This window comes from Caretta caretta, chromosome 12 (genome assembly GCF_965140235.1).
Source record: "Caretta caretta isolate rCarCar2 chromosome 12, rCarCar1.hap1, whole genome shotgun sequence".
NCBI classification, from domain to species: Eukaryota; Metazoa; Chordata; order Testudines; family Cheloniidae; genus Caretta; species Caretta caretta.
Window position 1 is genome coordinate 19,028,974 of NC_134217.1, and position 15,075 is coordinate 19,044,048.

The following is a 15,075-nucleotide window of genomic DNA, read 5'->3' on the forward strand; positions in this document are numbered from 1 at the left end:
ACTTTTAGGAAAAAATCCATCACCCGTGACTCAGAGAGAGATCAAAGGCGCAGCCAGCCCTGAACCATGAAAATACCCAAACCAGACACCAATTATTTTTTAGAGTGAATTATGTTAGCTCATGTATAATGCCACAATAATTTGTATCTTATTCAGCACATGCTGGGAAATGGTTCCAACCAAGATGGATTCCCGGACAAAACCTGTGGTCAGAATAGTCTGAAACAAAACAGCTCCCTATTGATAGACTTGAACATCTTCATTTGCATCATCTTTTCTTACTCCACGCTAGACATCACAAAGAAAGAATGGAAGTTTAATGGCTGAACACTGTTGATTATACCCACCCAACTAACAGATATATATACACATCAATTTTTTCTATATTACCAAAAATGTTGTTATTCACAGAGAAAATAACGAACTGTTCAAACATTGTGGCTATTACATAGGATTACCACCTCTCTGGTATTTGACCAGCCTGTTTTTTTTTTTTTAATGGATTTGCCAATGGCCACAAAAATACTTTAATCTGTCTTTTTTTTTTTTTAATGTGGGTCTAAATATCTGCATTATCACCACAATATACTGGGATATCCAATGTTAAAAGTTTCTGTGTTCAGCTAAAGATGTTGCAGTGTTCCCGTTTCTGCGGTTTAAGAAATAACAGATCAACACTCTTGAAAATTCAGAAGCTATCTGCCCACTAACATGCAAGTGCATTGTGTGTGTGCGTGAGAGAGGGTTTGAGTCACTTGAGAGTGAGAGGAATATTAAATAATGGAAAATCAGGGCAATGGTGCAAGTCATCATACTACTACCCTGAATAAAAAAGGATTACATCAGAAATTACACATTCAGTGACAACTAGCTACACAATACAGAGTACAAAGACTGACTGGCAAAATGTGCTGATAAAACAAAGACCCATTTGTTATCAATCTTAACTATATTTGTTCTCTCTCTAGATACAAGTGGCTGCTCAAGGGGGAGTTTGTGGAGTTGCCTTGTGGTTAGGGTAGCAGTGGACTTGTGTTGTTGGGGCAGGTTTTTGCATTTCAAAGCTGGTAACCTTACTATTTCATAGATAGAAATTTTAATTTATAAATAAAAATCTACTTGTATTTCAATATCATAGAAACCATGAGTTTACGCATGTGCGCTATCATTACAGGCCAAATTTGTCTTCCACTGAAATGGCAAAATTCCAGTAACTTCAAATCAGAGTAGAATCAAGTCTTGGTTTTCTCCATCTTTTCTCCCTCTCCTCTCCCCAACCCCTCGAGCTTTCATTTGTCTTCCCCTCTCTCAGCTGTCTCCTATTCCTGTAAACACACAAAATAGTCCCTGAAAGATCACTTGACATTAAATAATGGCTAAAAAACTGGAATGGTATTTAGCTTGTCTAGCAAAGGTTAAAAATAATATGGAGTTAACATGTATTAATTTAATGAATTTACAAGCATAGCTGTGTGTGACTCTTGCAAGTCTGTCCACTAAAACACAATTAAGGGAAGAGCTGCGAATTGAAACAGAATGGTTTTATTACAATGTGGAAATAAAACAATATTACTCAATGATATTACTTACATAATACTACTACTAAATACAAAATGGTGTGTGTGTGTGTGTGTGTGTCTGTGTGTGCGCGCGCGTATACACACTTAAGTCATTTCTATTTTTTTAAAGTTTGAAGTAAGATGATTAATCCAATGGTTTCTTTCAGGTAATATATATATTCAGTCTTCAGTTTTGAAAAAGGACTCTCTCTCTCTTTTGATATATATATATATATATATATATATATATATATATATATATATGAATGAATGAATGAATGAATGAATGTGCAATGTAACTTAGCTGTTTATGTAACTTTTCACGTGCTCACCAAAGCAATATCCTATTATAAATCATTTGTCAAATAATTTTACTAGTACAGAATCTATTTTAAAACCCACTGAAGAAGCTTTACCTAACACAGCATATATATATTGCAGGGATTTTCAAATTCCAAAAGATCAGATTGTGTTCTAACAGTTATACTCACCGGACAATCTGTGACCCTCTGTGGCCAGCAAAGAAACAAATCAAAGTTACCATCCACAAAGTAATATATTTCATTTTTATTTTAAGAATGGAACATATAAAAAGTTTATGCAGAAAAAGGACTGAGTGGAACAGAAAAACATAAAAGTGTCAGAGTCCTACAGGCAACGAATAGTGTTAAATTTAAGTGTCTGACATTTTAGCAATAGAAATAATTTAAAACTACTCAACTTTTTGATAATACACAATAGAAAACCATGAGAATTAAAAGTTAGAGACAAGCGATAAAAAGTCCATAAAAGTGATTAAAGCATAACATAGTTTTACTCTTAAAAAGTAATCATGTGGGAGAAATAATTATATTTGTAGGACTAACAAAATCAGTGAGAGGCTGGATGGAATTTGGGCAGAACTTTCTGACACACCAAAGACAACTGACCTTGAGGATGAATGACAATTCATTCAGCTCATCGGGTACAGATATGATGAATTGTTGGCATTGTCACAGTGTGCCAACCAGCGGACCATTACTTCTGGTGCACAAGAATTGGCATGTTGTGGTGGGATCTGATCCTTTTGGAAACTGGGATGACCAGCAGAGGCTTCAGAACTTCTGAATGAGCAAACAGATCCTTACAGAGCTGTGCGAGGAGCTTGCATCAAACCTCTAGTGCCAGAACACTCGATTCAGGGAAGCCATAGTGGTGAGGAAGCAGGTGGCTATATTGCCCTGGCGAAGGTTGCAACTCAAACAGCTATTGGTCCATTGTAATTCACTTTGGAGTTTGAAAGCCCTCTGCCAGGGTTGTGGTTGTACAGGTTTCCAAGACAATTAACACTAACCTACCAATGGGTGGTTTCCATTAGAAAAATTCCAGAAATAATAGCTGGATTTCAGAGCATGGGATTTCCAACCCGTACAGTGGCCACTGAAGTCACCCTCATCCCAATACTTTGCCCACCAAATGGAGCAAGTGAGTACCTGAACTGAAAAAGTTACCATTCACTCCTTCTGCAAGGCTCAGTGGAACAGAGAGGCAGATTCATGAATATGGGAAACACCGGAAAAGTTCCTGACACAGCAGGGTGCTGAAATCAGGACAGAAAAAGGGACCTGATTCCTCAGAAACCATATGGTTTTCTACAGTGTATTTGTGCCAGCTGTTATTTTGGGGGACCCCACATACCTACTCCTGATTTGGCACACTAAACTGTACCCTGACATCTATGATGCTGGAAAGAAGGAATTAAATTACAAACTAAATAGCTGTGGAATGGTCATTGAGTGCATGTTTGACAGACTGAAATCTCTTTGGCACTGCCTATGCACCCATCTGGACGCCAATATGGCCAACATCATTCATATAATTGGCACGGGCTGCTCACTGAGTGGGCTGAGGACAACTCTGGTTTACAAACTCTGTACATGCATCCAGATCCCACCCATGTGCACACTGGGCCTGGTTCTCAGTGGACAAGGGAAATCAGGGCTGCCACATGTGTCCACATCTTCGAACAGCAAGGATGCACAGGATGACATCTGATTGTGCAGATGAATGCAGTCACACCCTATGCAGCTGCTGGAAAAGCACATGACAGAACACATACTTGTGAGGTTACATAACTTTGTGATGGTTTTGTTTCCCTGTAGCCAAAGGTAATTAGCTGTTCATTCCTGTGACAATTCACACATTAGATAATTATAACAGGGCATCTCCACTGGCTTATCACCTTAGGGTTGGGTTTGTGCTGTGAAGGGTGGTGGCTAATTTATAAAGTGGTCACTGGGCAATGCTTTTGTCTCAACTGTTCACACTTGTTTACAAATCTCTGTTACGGGAAGCACTCAATCTCCCTTATCAACATTTGCTTTGGAGAGTGTGTGCACACCTATTCTTTTTTTAACCTTGCTGTCAGCAGTGCTAACTCATGCACTGAGCAGCTATTATAGAGCGCTAATCATAAGGTTGAAGCAGGTCATGGTTCGGGGGTGAGGGAAGAAGGAGGGACCATTTAATCACTGGGCAGTGGCAAATGAGTGTTTTGTTTTTCTGCATGTGAACCAACCCATAAAAATGTTTATCTACTCATTTTCTGTATTGTGGGTTTTGCTGCTTTAAGAACTAGCAGTGGGTTCTAAAAGCTCATAACACTAACTGCACTTTCTGCATCCCTCCCACATATCCTTGGGACTTCAGATATTTCTTAACCTGTGTGGGGAGAAGGGTGTGGGTGAGTCCAGGAGGCAGACTGTGACTCTGCTACTGCAGGAGGAAAAGTGAAGGGAGACATACTCTGTGTCAGCTGTACAACAGGTGCAAGGAACATCAGCTGGTGGGTTGGTTCTGCCCTACACATTCTAGGGCAGAGCCACTTGTCTTCCTCTACACAAATATACCCTTCCTACCTGTGCAGGAATGAGTACAGCTCTTGGGGTGAGGCCACTTCCTTCTCATCTCTCACCCCCAACAGGAGGTACCCCAGCACAGGGGAATAAGGAGATGCATGACACCACACCTTACTCTCCTGCATGGGCAGGCAAGACAAGCCATAATCTGACCCTTAAAAATTGGAAAAGCTAGAAAAATTAGGAACCTCCACCACTATGTTTGTATAAATGGAATCCAAAGCAAAATAACTCATTCTTCCTATACATGCCACAAGTGCTTCAAAAATGGCAAACAAACAAATAGCAGTAAACATTAGCAAGTGTATTGATTACATATGAGTGGCAAAAAAGTCAGTTAAGACTAAAATTTTACATTATAGACAGAAAGCTTGATTTACTTCTACAATAGTTGGTAAACAAAATAGAATACAAAATTGCAGTAAAATACGGAAAGAAAAATTAAAAGACCATTCCACTACTTTCAAATTGCTGTTAATTAAAGGCTCAATCATGCACCCACTGAAGTTAATGGACATTTTGCTATCAATTTAAGCCCCGACCCTACAAAGTCTTATGCACATATTTAACATTGAAATCAATAGGATTGCTCACAGTAGCAAAGTTAAGCACATACATAAAGGTTTTCAAGATCTGGGCCTCACACAAGAGCAGGATATAGCCCCCAAAGAACTAAATGATACAATGGTGATAAGAGGACAGCAAATATCTCAGGAAACTACTATAAAAGAACCAGTATTTTATTTACAGTTAGTAAGTACTGTGTCAACCATTTACAGGGTCATAAGTGTTTATCATGGATTTCATAAAATTTGATTTTTTTTAAATGCTCCAGCTTCTGGAGACATGCTATCATGTAATAACCTCCACTTTCATTTAAAAAAGAAAAAGGAAGTTTCCAGCCCTCATGGTTGTGGAAAAATGCTTGAAAATGTGAACCATAAACATTAAAAAACTAGAAAGTAAATAAAAGAGCCAACAAACTTAAAGACAAAAAATCATTTTTAAGCCAATCATGTGATTTGGGGCGGGCCCTGACTCATGATTTATGAACACTCAGGATTGACAATAACCAGCGGTCGGGTGGCTGGTGAACTTTGGGGCAGGTGCGGTGTAGCAGAAAAAAATCTCACGAGTATACAAATTTGGCATTTGCAATCAGGCACTTAAATTCAAAATAGGTAAATACTGCGTAACAGGGTATCACTCTCTGTCTCCAGGCTGGTATAGCAGCTGAGATAATACTAGAAGCAGCAGCTGTAGCAGCAAAAAGTGGAGAGCCTACTGGACGTTGCAGGACAGACAAGCCCCCATTTGGTCTGTGTTGTTGTTTAATGATTTCCCACATCTTTTCTCACCGAGCCTGCCTACAGCACTGCAGATGGAAAATCTCTGCAGGACCCAATTGCTGAAGTTTGCTCTTATTCCTGAGCTTGGGTTCCTCTGCTCATGAGGCAAGTCACACAGGCTGTGGTGACCGTAGGGCTCTCTAGTGTGTCAGCAGAGTTTTAAAAATCAAAGCGTAGTGTGAAGCAAGATCAAAAAGTGTTTTTGCCTTTTGTGTTTTGCCCCTTTTTAACGTAAAACGCGGCCTCAAACACCACCCTTCTTCCTGCACATATTTTATGTTTGAAATATCAAACATCAGGAACTCACTTCCTTCTTTACTAGAAGATTAAAGGAGGGATCTCACATCTCTCCATCCCCTAAACTGGGGAGGAAGGGAGTATAGGGAAGGGAGGGAATGTTTACTATTAGACAATCTAATGGTCCCCTCCAAACTGATTTATGGGGAAGAGACATCTATCAAACTACAGCTTTGCATCATCAACAAGTCCTCTGAAGATTTCACCAAGGTTTCACGACAAAGAGAGTGAAGACATTTAGAAAAACAAAGTAAAACAAAATGAACAAGTGTGAAAAGGCTTGCAAGATCTCTTTGTATATCAAAGAGTGCAAACATTTGGTTTGCATGTTTTGTAGTTCACCCTTTGTAACTGCATATGCATTCAATACCTATTTTCTTATGTTATGTTCACTACCCCTTGAAGACTGAACTTTAACGTAAAAGAATACTGAACAACAATGTACATTAGGATCCAACACAAAATCTGGATCTAGTACATGGATGCATTAATCTAAGTTTTCCTCCAAAAAGCTGAGTAGTAATATCTATAGAACTAAATTATTAACTTACATCAGAAATGGACTTCTGCAAGTTAGTAACTAGCAGGATTTCAAGTGGCTTAAAACAGACAGGGCATAAAAGCATTGCATGTTATTTTGATTTTGGAAATATCTCATGAGAAGACACTCTCAAGATCTTTACCCCAACTTCCATGAAATCCTCAATTATTTTTGATATTACAATATATACTGTACATAGATTAAATATAACCATATTTTGAGTAAATGTTAAGCAACTGACCCCCAGCCCTTTCAAATAATGGTTCATCTTTACTTAAAAGTTGCAGCATCTCAAATCCATTATTCCTGAAGTCTGAAGATCACTAAAAATAGTGACAGTTTCCCACAGAAATTGGCTAGAGGTATAAAGCAGCACAGTGCTGGTGAAATGGATTTCCCTAACAATGGTCACTTATTAATATGGAAATACAGTAGCATTCAGAGATGAGAAAATATGGCTGTCAGCTATGATACTTTGATAAAGTACAAACATTTTAAAAAATAAGATTAACATGCAGGTGAAATCCACACATGCAGCAATGACAGATAATGTCAACATGTTTATTGTGCCTTATAAACAATTTTTGATACTGAGAGAAACCACAACTGCGGCCACTGGGAGTTGCGGGTGGCCATGCCTGCGGAAGGTCAATGTAAACAAACTGTCTGGCGGCCCACCAGCAGATTAACCTGACAGGCCATGTGCGGCCCGCGGGCTGCAGGTTGCCCACCAATGTTTTACACTGTACTGTTTAAGGTCAACCAAAATTAAGTAATGATGGTTAGGCCATATCATATCCTTTCCATAATCATCTCCTGGCCCACCATCCTCTTCCTCAGTTTTTTAAGATTACAGAGCAGCACCTGTCAGAATGTATTACCAAAGAGCAAAGAGTTTCTAGCTAGGGTACAGTTTGTTCTTGTAGGAGTAGTCTACTAAGAATTCCATGCCAGCATGTGGTAAACTACAATAAAGTTTGGATTAAATACAGTAACTATGCAGAAGATCATGCAATTGGACAAGGTGTTTAAAAAAAGCTTTTTGTTGCCCTTTTTAAAAAACAAACAAACAAAACACATGGAACACACATACACCTAATCTTGTGCAGCTATTTTCAAAACTTTTTATTAATTTTACTGCTAAGTGAAGTATGGAACTAACTACATGGCAGTAGAGAGTGTTTGATACAGACAGATGTTGTACAAACTACTCCACTAAATATTGTCAATGCACCTCAATCCTGCCATACAACTGACAAAACATTTCAGTCTTAAATCACTCCTGAATAAAGAATGCCAACTGTGTAAAGCTGTATTTTGGATTCATACATGCTAGCACTAGTAGAGATTAGGATGAAACAAATTAAGTGCTCTCAACTGTGACGAAGACCCATTTGAACCTAGTGTTGATGACAAAGTAGAAAACTAGTTGATCTTGCACAGAATTAGAGTGGATAATCTAATAGCTCCTTTACATATCTAACTTCTATGATTAATAGAATCACAGAATATCAGGGTTGGAAGGGACCTCAGGAGGTCATCTAGTCCAACCCCCTGCTCAAAGCAGGGCCAATCCCCAACTAAATCATCCCAGCCAGGGCTTTGTCAAGCCTGACCTTAAAAACCTCTAAGGAAGGAGATTCCACCATCTCCCTAGGTAACCCATTCCAGTGCTTCACCACCCTCCTAGTGAAAAAGTTGTTCCTAATATCCAACCTAAATCTCCCCCACTGCAACTTGAGACCATTATTCCTTGTTCTGTTGTTCCATGAACCCAGGTCTACACAGGTGAAACATTAACTCCTTGTGCTACTTGTCATTTTTAATCATGACATAACGGAGGAAAACTATGAAAAAAGCCTGTTTTTACAATCAGACAACCTATCCTCATGAATTCAGCTGCAAAACGCATCGATTTATGACTGTACATGAGAATTACTTGGCTCTGCAATAGGACCAAAGTTATGATCTATAAAGCAACTTTGCACTATTATACATGCATTATGTTTTAGAGAACACATTTTAAAAGAAGTAAAATTAAAGCAGGGAAAAATAAGACACCTTTCTCCCTACGTTCAATTCACATTTATATTTTGTATAGTCTGTATATCAAATATTTAAAAGCTATGAGCAGGGTATTTTTAATATTTTTTCAAGAACTACCATCACTGGTTGCCCAAAGCCTTTAGAGGGGTAAGCAAGATTTTTTTTTTTAAACAAATTGCATTATTTTAAGAATGAACTATTCCCAGGCACAAGGATATGCATTGCCGCCTGTATTTCCAAGAACATTACCACACAAGAGCAGATAATTCAAAGCAAAATGAACAGAGTGTATGAAACCAGAATGAATGCATAACACTCATTAGTTTCTATGGAAACTATGGTTAACTATTCCTTTGAAATCTGTGTTTAAATTCATTGACCAAGTTGTAGTGATGTTTGAGAGGTGTGCAAAATATGTCACTGTACTATCTGAGTTAGAAAAATCACCCGCTTTTTACTCTCAAATTATCCATCCAAAAGACATTTGAACAGATGTCTACTGTCAGACGGGAAACAAAGTAGTGTGAAAATAAAAGTCTCAGTTTCAAGCCAAACAGCCTATTTGATGGAACACTTGTCCAATTAAAAACTCAGTGGGCTTTCAACACAATGTTATGGAGCAAAATATAATTTGGTAGTCAATGTATGGCTTTTATATGTTCACAGTTCATGTGGTTTTTCTCTAAAAGTGTACTAGAAGTTGTGATCCACTGGACAGGAACACTGGACAGAACAATTAGAAATCTGGATTCTAGTTCTGGCTTCGCTACTGACTTGCTACAAATCCTTGGACAAGATCCTTAACTTGTGTGTGCTTCACTTTTTTCCAATATAGTTCTAAGATTTATAAATAAAAAGCACTATGTAAATGCCAATTACTTTTAGAGACCCACTCCCTTCCTTCCCTCATGTTTCTCCTCTGAGAATATCAGCTCCTTGTAAACTAATTAACGGGCATATTTGAAGAGGCACTGTCAACGTGTCTAAGATCATAATTTATGTCCCTGGCAGTATTTCTAGCAAATGTCTTTCCCCCTTCCCCAAACTAGACAGTTTGGGTCTTAAAGAACACAGTCATTATAAACTCACTAGCTGTGCCTCTCTGATGGGCTGATGGTCTTAGTTTACAAGAACACTCCTTACAGCCAGGGGTAATGAACATAAACAATTCATAAAATGTATTGAGAATAGACGTTCTGAACAAATATTTCCCATTAGCCAGAAATGGGAAGAGGAGGCACGGTGGGAGGGGGCACATGGAGTCACGTGCCTCCCCAGAGTTGCTGCTTGGCTTGTACTGAGCATGCTCAGTAACGTCTGCTGAAACCGCTGCCCTCACTCTGTCCCCCCAACTATCAACAGGTATGGGTCGTCTCTTCACATGGGTGTGACTAGCACAGATTTCTTTTTGCCTGTTTCTTGGTTACCTTATACACTGAAGTTCCTGCTCTTAAATGGGAGTGTTGTCCTTGGTCCAAAAAGATCCTTTCCCTGTGACAACTTTCTCTTTAACTCACACAGTCTGCCCCAATCAGCTTGGCTGGTCTGCAACCGCCTACCTACCCTCATTTTGCATCTGTCCTCCTCAAAGATTTCTCTATATAAAGTGAAACTTAAAGTAAAGCTTCACACGTGATTTTTTAAATTAGTTTTCGCATTAAAACATTTTTGTTAAAACAAATTAAAAATATAGACACATACATGTTTATAGAAAGAACTGCTTCAGACAGTCGAAGTTATAAAAAATAATATACACAAATTGAGAAAATACTGAGACACGATAGGTATGGGTTATTGTTTGAAGAGAGGACTGAGCTCTAGTCACACCTCTGATACAGACTTTGTCCATGGTCTCTGACAAGTCCTTTAGCATCTCAGCCACACTTTTCTGAACTGTAAAATGTGGATATTTATTTCCCTTACTGAGATATTTTGAGAAATAAATGTTGAGCGCTATGTATGTGCTTAGTATTATTATTACATCGCCTTCATTTCTCTCTTCTTAGTATTATACCCGAAAAGATTTTTGAAATCTAGAACAGGAAGACACTTCTTAGGAACTCAACCAATAAGTTTAGGAAATATATTGTTGATGAAGATTTAAAAACAACACAATACACTTTATTTATAAAACTCTGCAGATAAAAGGAAAAATATAATGGCAAGAACTATGACAATTTTATGAACAAGAGCTGATACAAGAAAAGTTTAAGCATTCAATAATTCTAATTCCATATGTTATTAGAACAAAGGCTAACGACTTCATGGTTTACAGTAACAATGTCTATTTCCTAGATCATTCTTTTTTTTAATCTTTTTTCATATTTTAGAAATGGTAACCACATCTCCAACAAGTTATTGTCACTGTCTAACCTCAACCCTGAGCTTTTCCATTATGAGAATGTCTGGCAATGCTTGAAGATTCATAATAAATAATAAAAAATAAGAAGTTCTGTGTCCTAATTTACTCCTCATACTGTAGGAAGGATGGAGTAGTGGCTAGTGAATGGGACTGGGACTTTAATTTCTGGCTCAGCCACAGATTTCTTGTGTGATCTTGGGCAAGTCACTTAATCTTCACTGTGCCTCAGTTCTCCGTACACAAAATGGAGAATACCTAGTTAAATCAAACTAATAATGTGATGTGATGATAAAAAGCCATTAATGATCGTGGGACATTCAGCCACTATGGTGATGAGAAATACGTAAGTATGTAGATCAATGCATTTACAAACATGCCACTCAGTGGGTAATACATAAACTATGTTCTTATACAGAGGGCCAAATTTCAACTTCGAAGTTCTCAAAAGTAGAGTTAAATGTTTGAAGATTTGCCTGCAGCTTCTGTTCTTCCCAAGGGAGAGTAAGGTTTGACAACAGCAGGTGTTTTTAGCAAAACACTTTCAGTATTTCGTTACCAGCATCTGAGACAGGCAATTGACTGAGTGAACACTGCAAGGTCAATTGGCAGGAAAAAATTAGATGCATACCTAATTCAGTTACAAATGTTTTATGCTTACTTTAGCAAACTAAATTTTCAAATGTAAGATCTAGCACTCATGCACATTATGTAGATTTGTGACATGCCCTGTAAGACTAAGTCCAGAATTCAATTAATGAATTATGCTAATTCATATATGTGGTTCTTATCCGTGACAAATAAAATGAAGAAAATAATCTAAGTACAATTTTTCTTTACTAATTTAATAATCTAAGAGGAAAGAGATCAAGGCTTTAGACTGAATGAAAAAATGCTTCTTTTTATAGATTTAAATTAAAATATTCAGTGGGAAAAATAAAATTTCACAGAATACTAATTTCCAACCTTCAATTTATTAGATTCCTTCTTTAATCTCATGGCCCTGTTCCTGCAACTAGATCCATGTGGATGCAAGAGTTTGTCCACATGGGTGAATTGGCAGAAATGGAACCTACATTACAAGGAGATCAGAAAGGCAAGGCCAAATTAAGTTCGTGAATAAAGCTGCCACTGAGAAATAAGACAACGTCATGTCAAAAATAGTTGTAGGGGTGCAAGAAAAATGTAATAATTTGAGACCAAACATGTATTGTAATTTATAGTCACAGTTAATACTATTTAGCACATATATAGGCCTTTTTATGGTCAAAGCACTTGATAAACCTTATCAGTATATATTACCCATATACTCATTAGGGAGTATGTACATGTAACAAGGTGTAAACATAATAACCTCAGTAGACAAAAACAGATGGGGCATAGGAGAAAGGATGCAAACTTAGAAGTAAATAGACTGAGGCAATGTTTTCATACGTTTTGTTGAGTCCATTATTTTTGTAGGTTCTCATTTTTACTTTTCCCTCCTCTTCCAGCCTCTCCTAGACCTGTACGCATCCCATATCCACCTGCCCTGATTTTATAATGTCAAAAGCAGTCTAATGGATTCAACTTGGTGTTGAAATAGGGGGCATCTGGTAAGGTCTCATCTCTTTTCGGCTCCAAGTGTTTTTGTTGTTGATTTAAAAAAATCTGATTCCTTCCAATACTTTCTCTACAACCTGCACTCATTTAGTCACAGCTCCATTCCGACACTCATTCTCTACCCTCATTCCTGCAATTTAGTTCTGTACAATAAGATCATTCCTACCCATTAACTAGCCCTCTCTCATGTTTTCCTAATTTAATCTGCCATTATCTGTGCCACCCCTTTTCTAATTTATCCCATGACAGTGTAACCTTCTATCCCCACACCTCCATCCAAAAGTCAAACTCTTATCCTCAATTAATGTTCATTGAATCAAAAACTATGAGATTAAAGAGGACTTTTAATCCATTTTTCAGTGATGAATGGGTACTTATTATGTTAACTCCATACTCATCCCCCCAAAAAATTCAATGAGCATACGTATCTGTATTATACATGCTATATAGGTATTATTAATAAATGAAAAGAACAAAAGCATATTGCAATAATTAGGACTGGGAAGATAAAAATTATAACCCTTTCAACTCAGACATATAATTCGAACCAATCATTCAAATGAAACATTTTATATGAAAGTACATGAGGGGTTTACTAATTTAAGCACCCTCTGTTTTAGTCTGAATCACCAACTGATCAAAGATCATCACTCTGGATTTAGGTTACTGGCTAAATGCTGTGAACTTTACTGAACTACAAACATGGCAATTATTCATATTCTTTGAATAGCAGAGGCATTGGCAGCTCCTTGACATGTTTTGCTGGTAAGATCCAGATGCACTTTCAAATAATCTAAAATAGTCATGGTTGACCAGCATTGTACCCTGTAAAAGATAACAGCTATCTTGTTCACCATATCCTCTTACAGAAGGCTTAAGGCAAGACATTTTGACAGGTCTTTTAAATCTTGTCCTTGTGGTTTCCACTACATCTATTATCTAATACAGGGACCAAACTACTTCAGTTGGAATCAGTCATATCACTATCAGCTTTTCTTTCCACTTTAAGGTTAGATGGATTATTGCTTTTAACAATAACCTTGGCTCCTGCGTTAGTGTACATCAAGAATGCTTCCAACAATCCGGCAACTCTTCCAAAGTTACTCTGCTGAAAATCTTCCTCTTCAAGACAGACTTTTGTCAGGAGTAAGGACCTGCAGCTAGCCTGCTTATCTGCTAACCTAAAACCCAGGCAGTCTAAGGAGTGCAGCTGGGCCCAACTGAGACGCCAAATTGTCCAAATGACTGAGGGGATCAGCAGACCCTTATGACTAGCAATCGGGAGCTGGCTGCTCAAAGCATTTGCCCATGCCTGCAATAACTCCTGTGCCAGGTTTTTTCCCAGCCTTTCCTCAGCCCAGGTCATGCAACTCTGACCCACAGCTCCAGTTCCTGACTTGACTTTGGCTCTGACCCTTGGCTCTGGCATCTGGCTTCTGACTCCAGTTTACTCCTGAGAGAATTCTGCACCAAAAAATTAAAAATTCTGCACACAATATTTTAAAATTCTGAAAATGTGTGTCAATAAATAAACGTGGAGGCTCCAGCATAACAGTGAGGAGCACAGACCACTGACTGCATGGAGGTGGGAGATCAACGCGCACCCTGCAGCCCCCAAGGTACGGACTCGGCGGTGAAGCTGCACCCAATCCTGACACAGTGCAAGGGCTGAGCATGCCCAGGAAACACCCCAGTACCCTGCCTCTCTGCACCAGGTGGATCCAAATGTGGAGGGGTTTAGTGTGGGAGGATCCAGATGTGGAGTGAGAGGGCAATCTGGGTGTGGATGCCTCAGTGGGACGGATTTGGATGCACAGGGGATCGTTGGGGGGGTGGGATCCAAGGGCAATGGGACTCTGCAGGTGGGTCCGGATGAAGGTGGTTAAGGCTCAGTGAGAGGAGATTGGGTACATGGGGGATGGGACTCAGGAGGGGGAGTTTGTGTGTGTGGGACTCATCAGGGAAATCTGGGTGCTGGAGGAGTGGGGCTTGGTGGGGTGGGGGTCTGGGTGCAGCTAGTTGGGGCTCAGTAGAGTGAGGGTCTAGGGGTGGGGCTCATCAGGGTGGTCCAGGTGTATAGGGGTGGGGCTTGTTCGGGTGGGGATTCAAGTGCAGGGGGCTCAGTTGGTGGGGCCTAGGTGCAAGGGTGGGGATCCAGATGCAGGGGTGTGTGGCTTGGCAGGGGGTGGTCTGGGTGCAGGGGGATGGAGCTAGGCAGGGGAGGTCCAGGTGCAGGGCTGAGAGGGGGTTGGTCTGGGTGAAGGAGCTCAGGGGAGGTCCAGATGCAGGAGGGAAGGGAGAGGAGCTCAGTGGGGAGGGTTGGGGGGAGATTGGTGGGGGCAGTCTGAATGCAGGGGAGGGTCCGGGTGGGGGAGGTCTGGGTGCAGGGTTGCTCCGGATGCAGGGGGTGAGGCTCAGTGGAGTG

General features: G+C 39.4%; 1 protein-coding gene across 4 annotated transcripts in view; it reads right to left on the reverse strand.

Annotated features, from left to right (window-relative positions):
• The window catches only part of PHKB (phosphorylase kinase regulatory subunit beta), a 216,756-nt gene that overhangs the window by 195,963 nt on the left and 5,718 nt on the right, over positions 1–15,075 (reverse strand). For 2 of the 4 annotated variants that reach the window (XM_048816935.2, XM_048816934.2), the window contains exon 3: positions 2,051–2,068. The exons of the other annotated variants lie outside the window; for them this stretch is intronic. In XM_048816935.2, the coding sequence (XP_048672892.1) occupies positions 2,051–2,068 (18 nt within the window). The remainder of the gene's footprint in view (positions 1–2,050; positions 2,069–15,075) is intronic. 4 annotated transcript variants of the gene reach the window in all.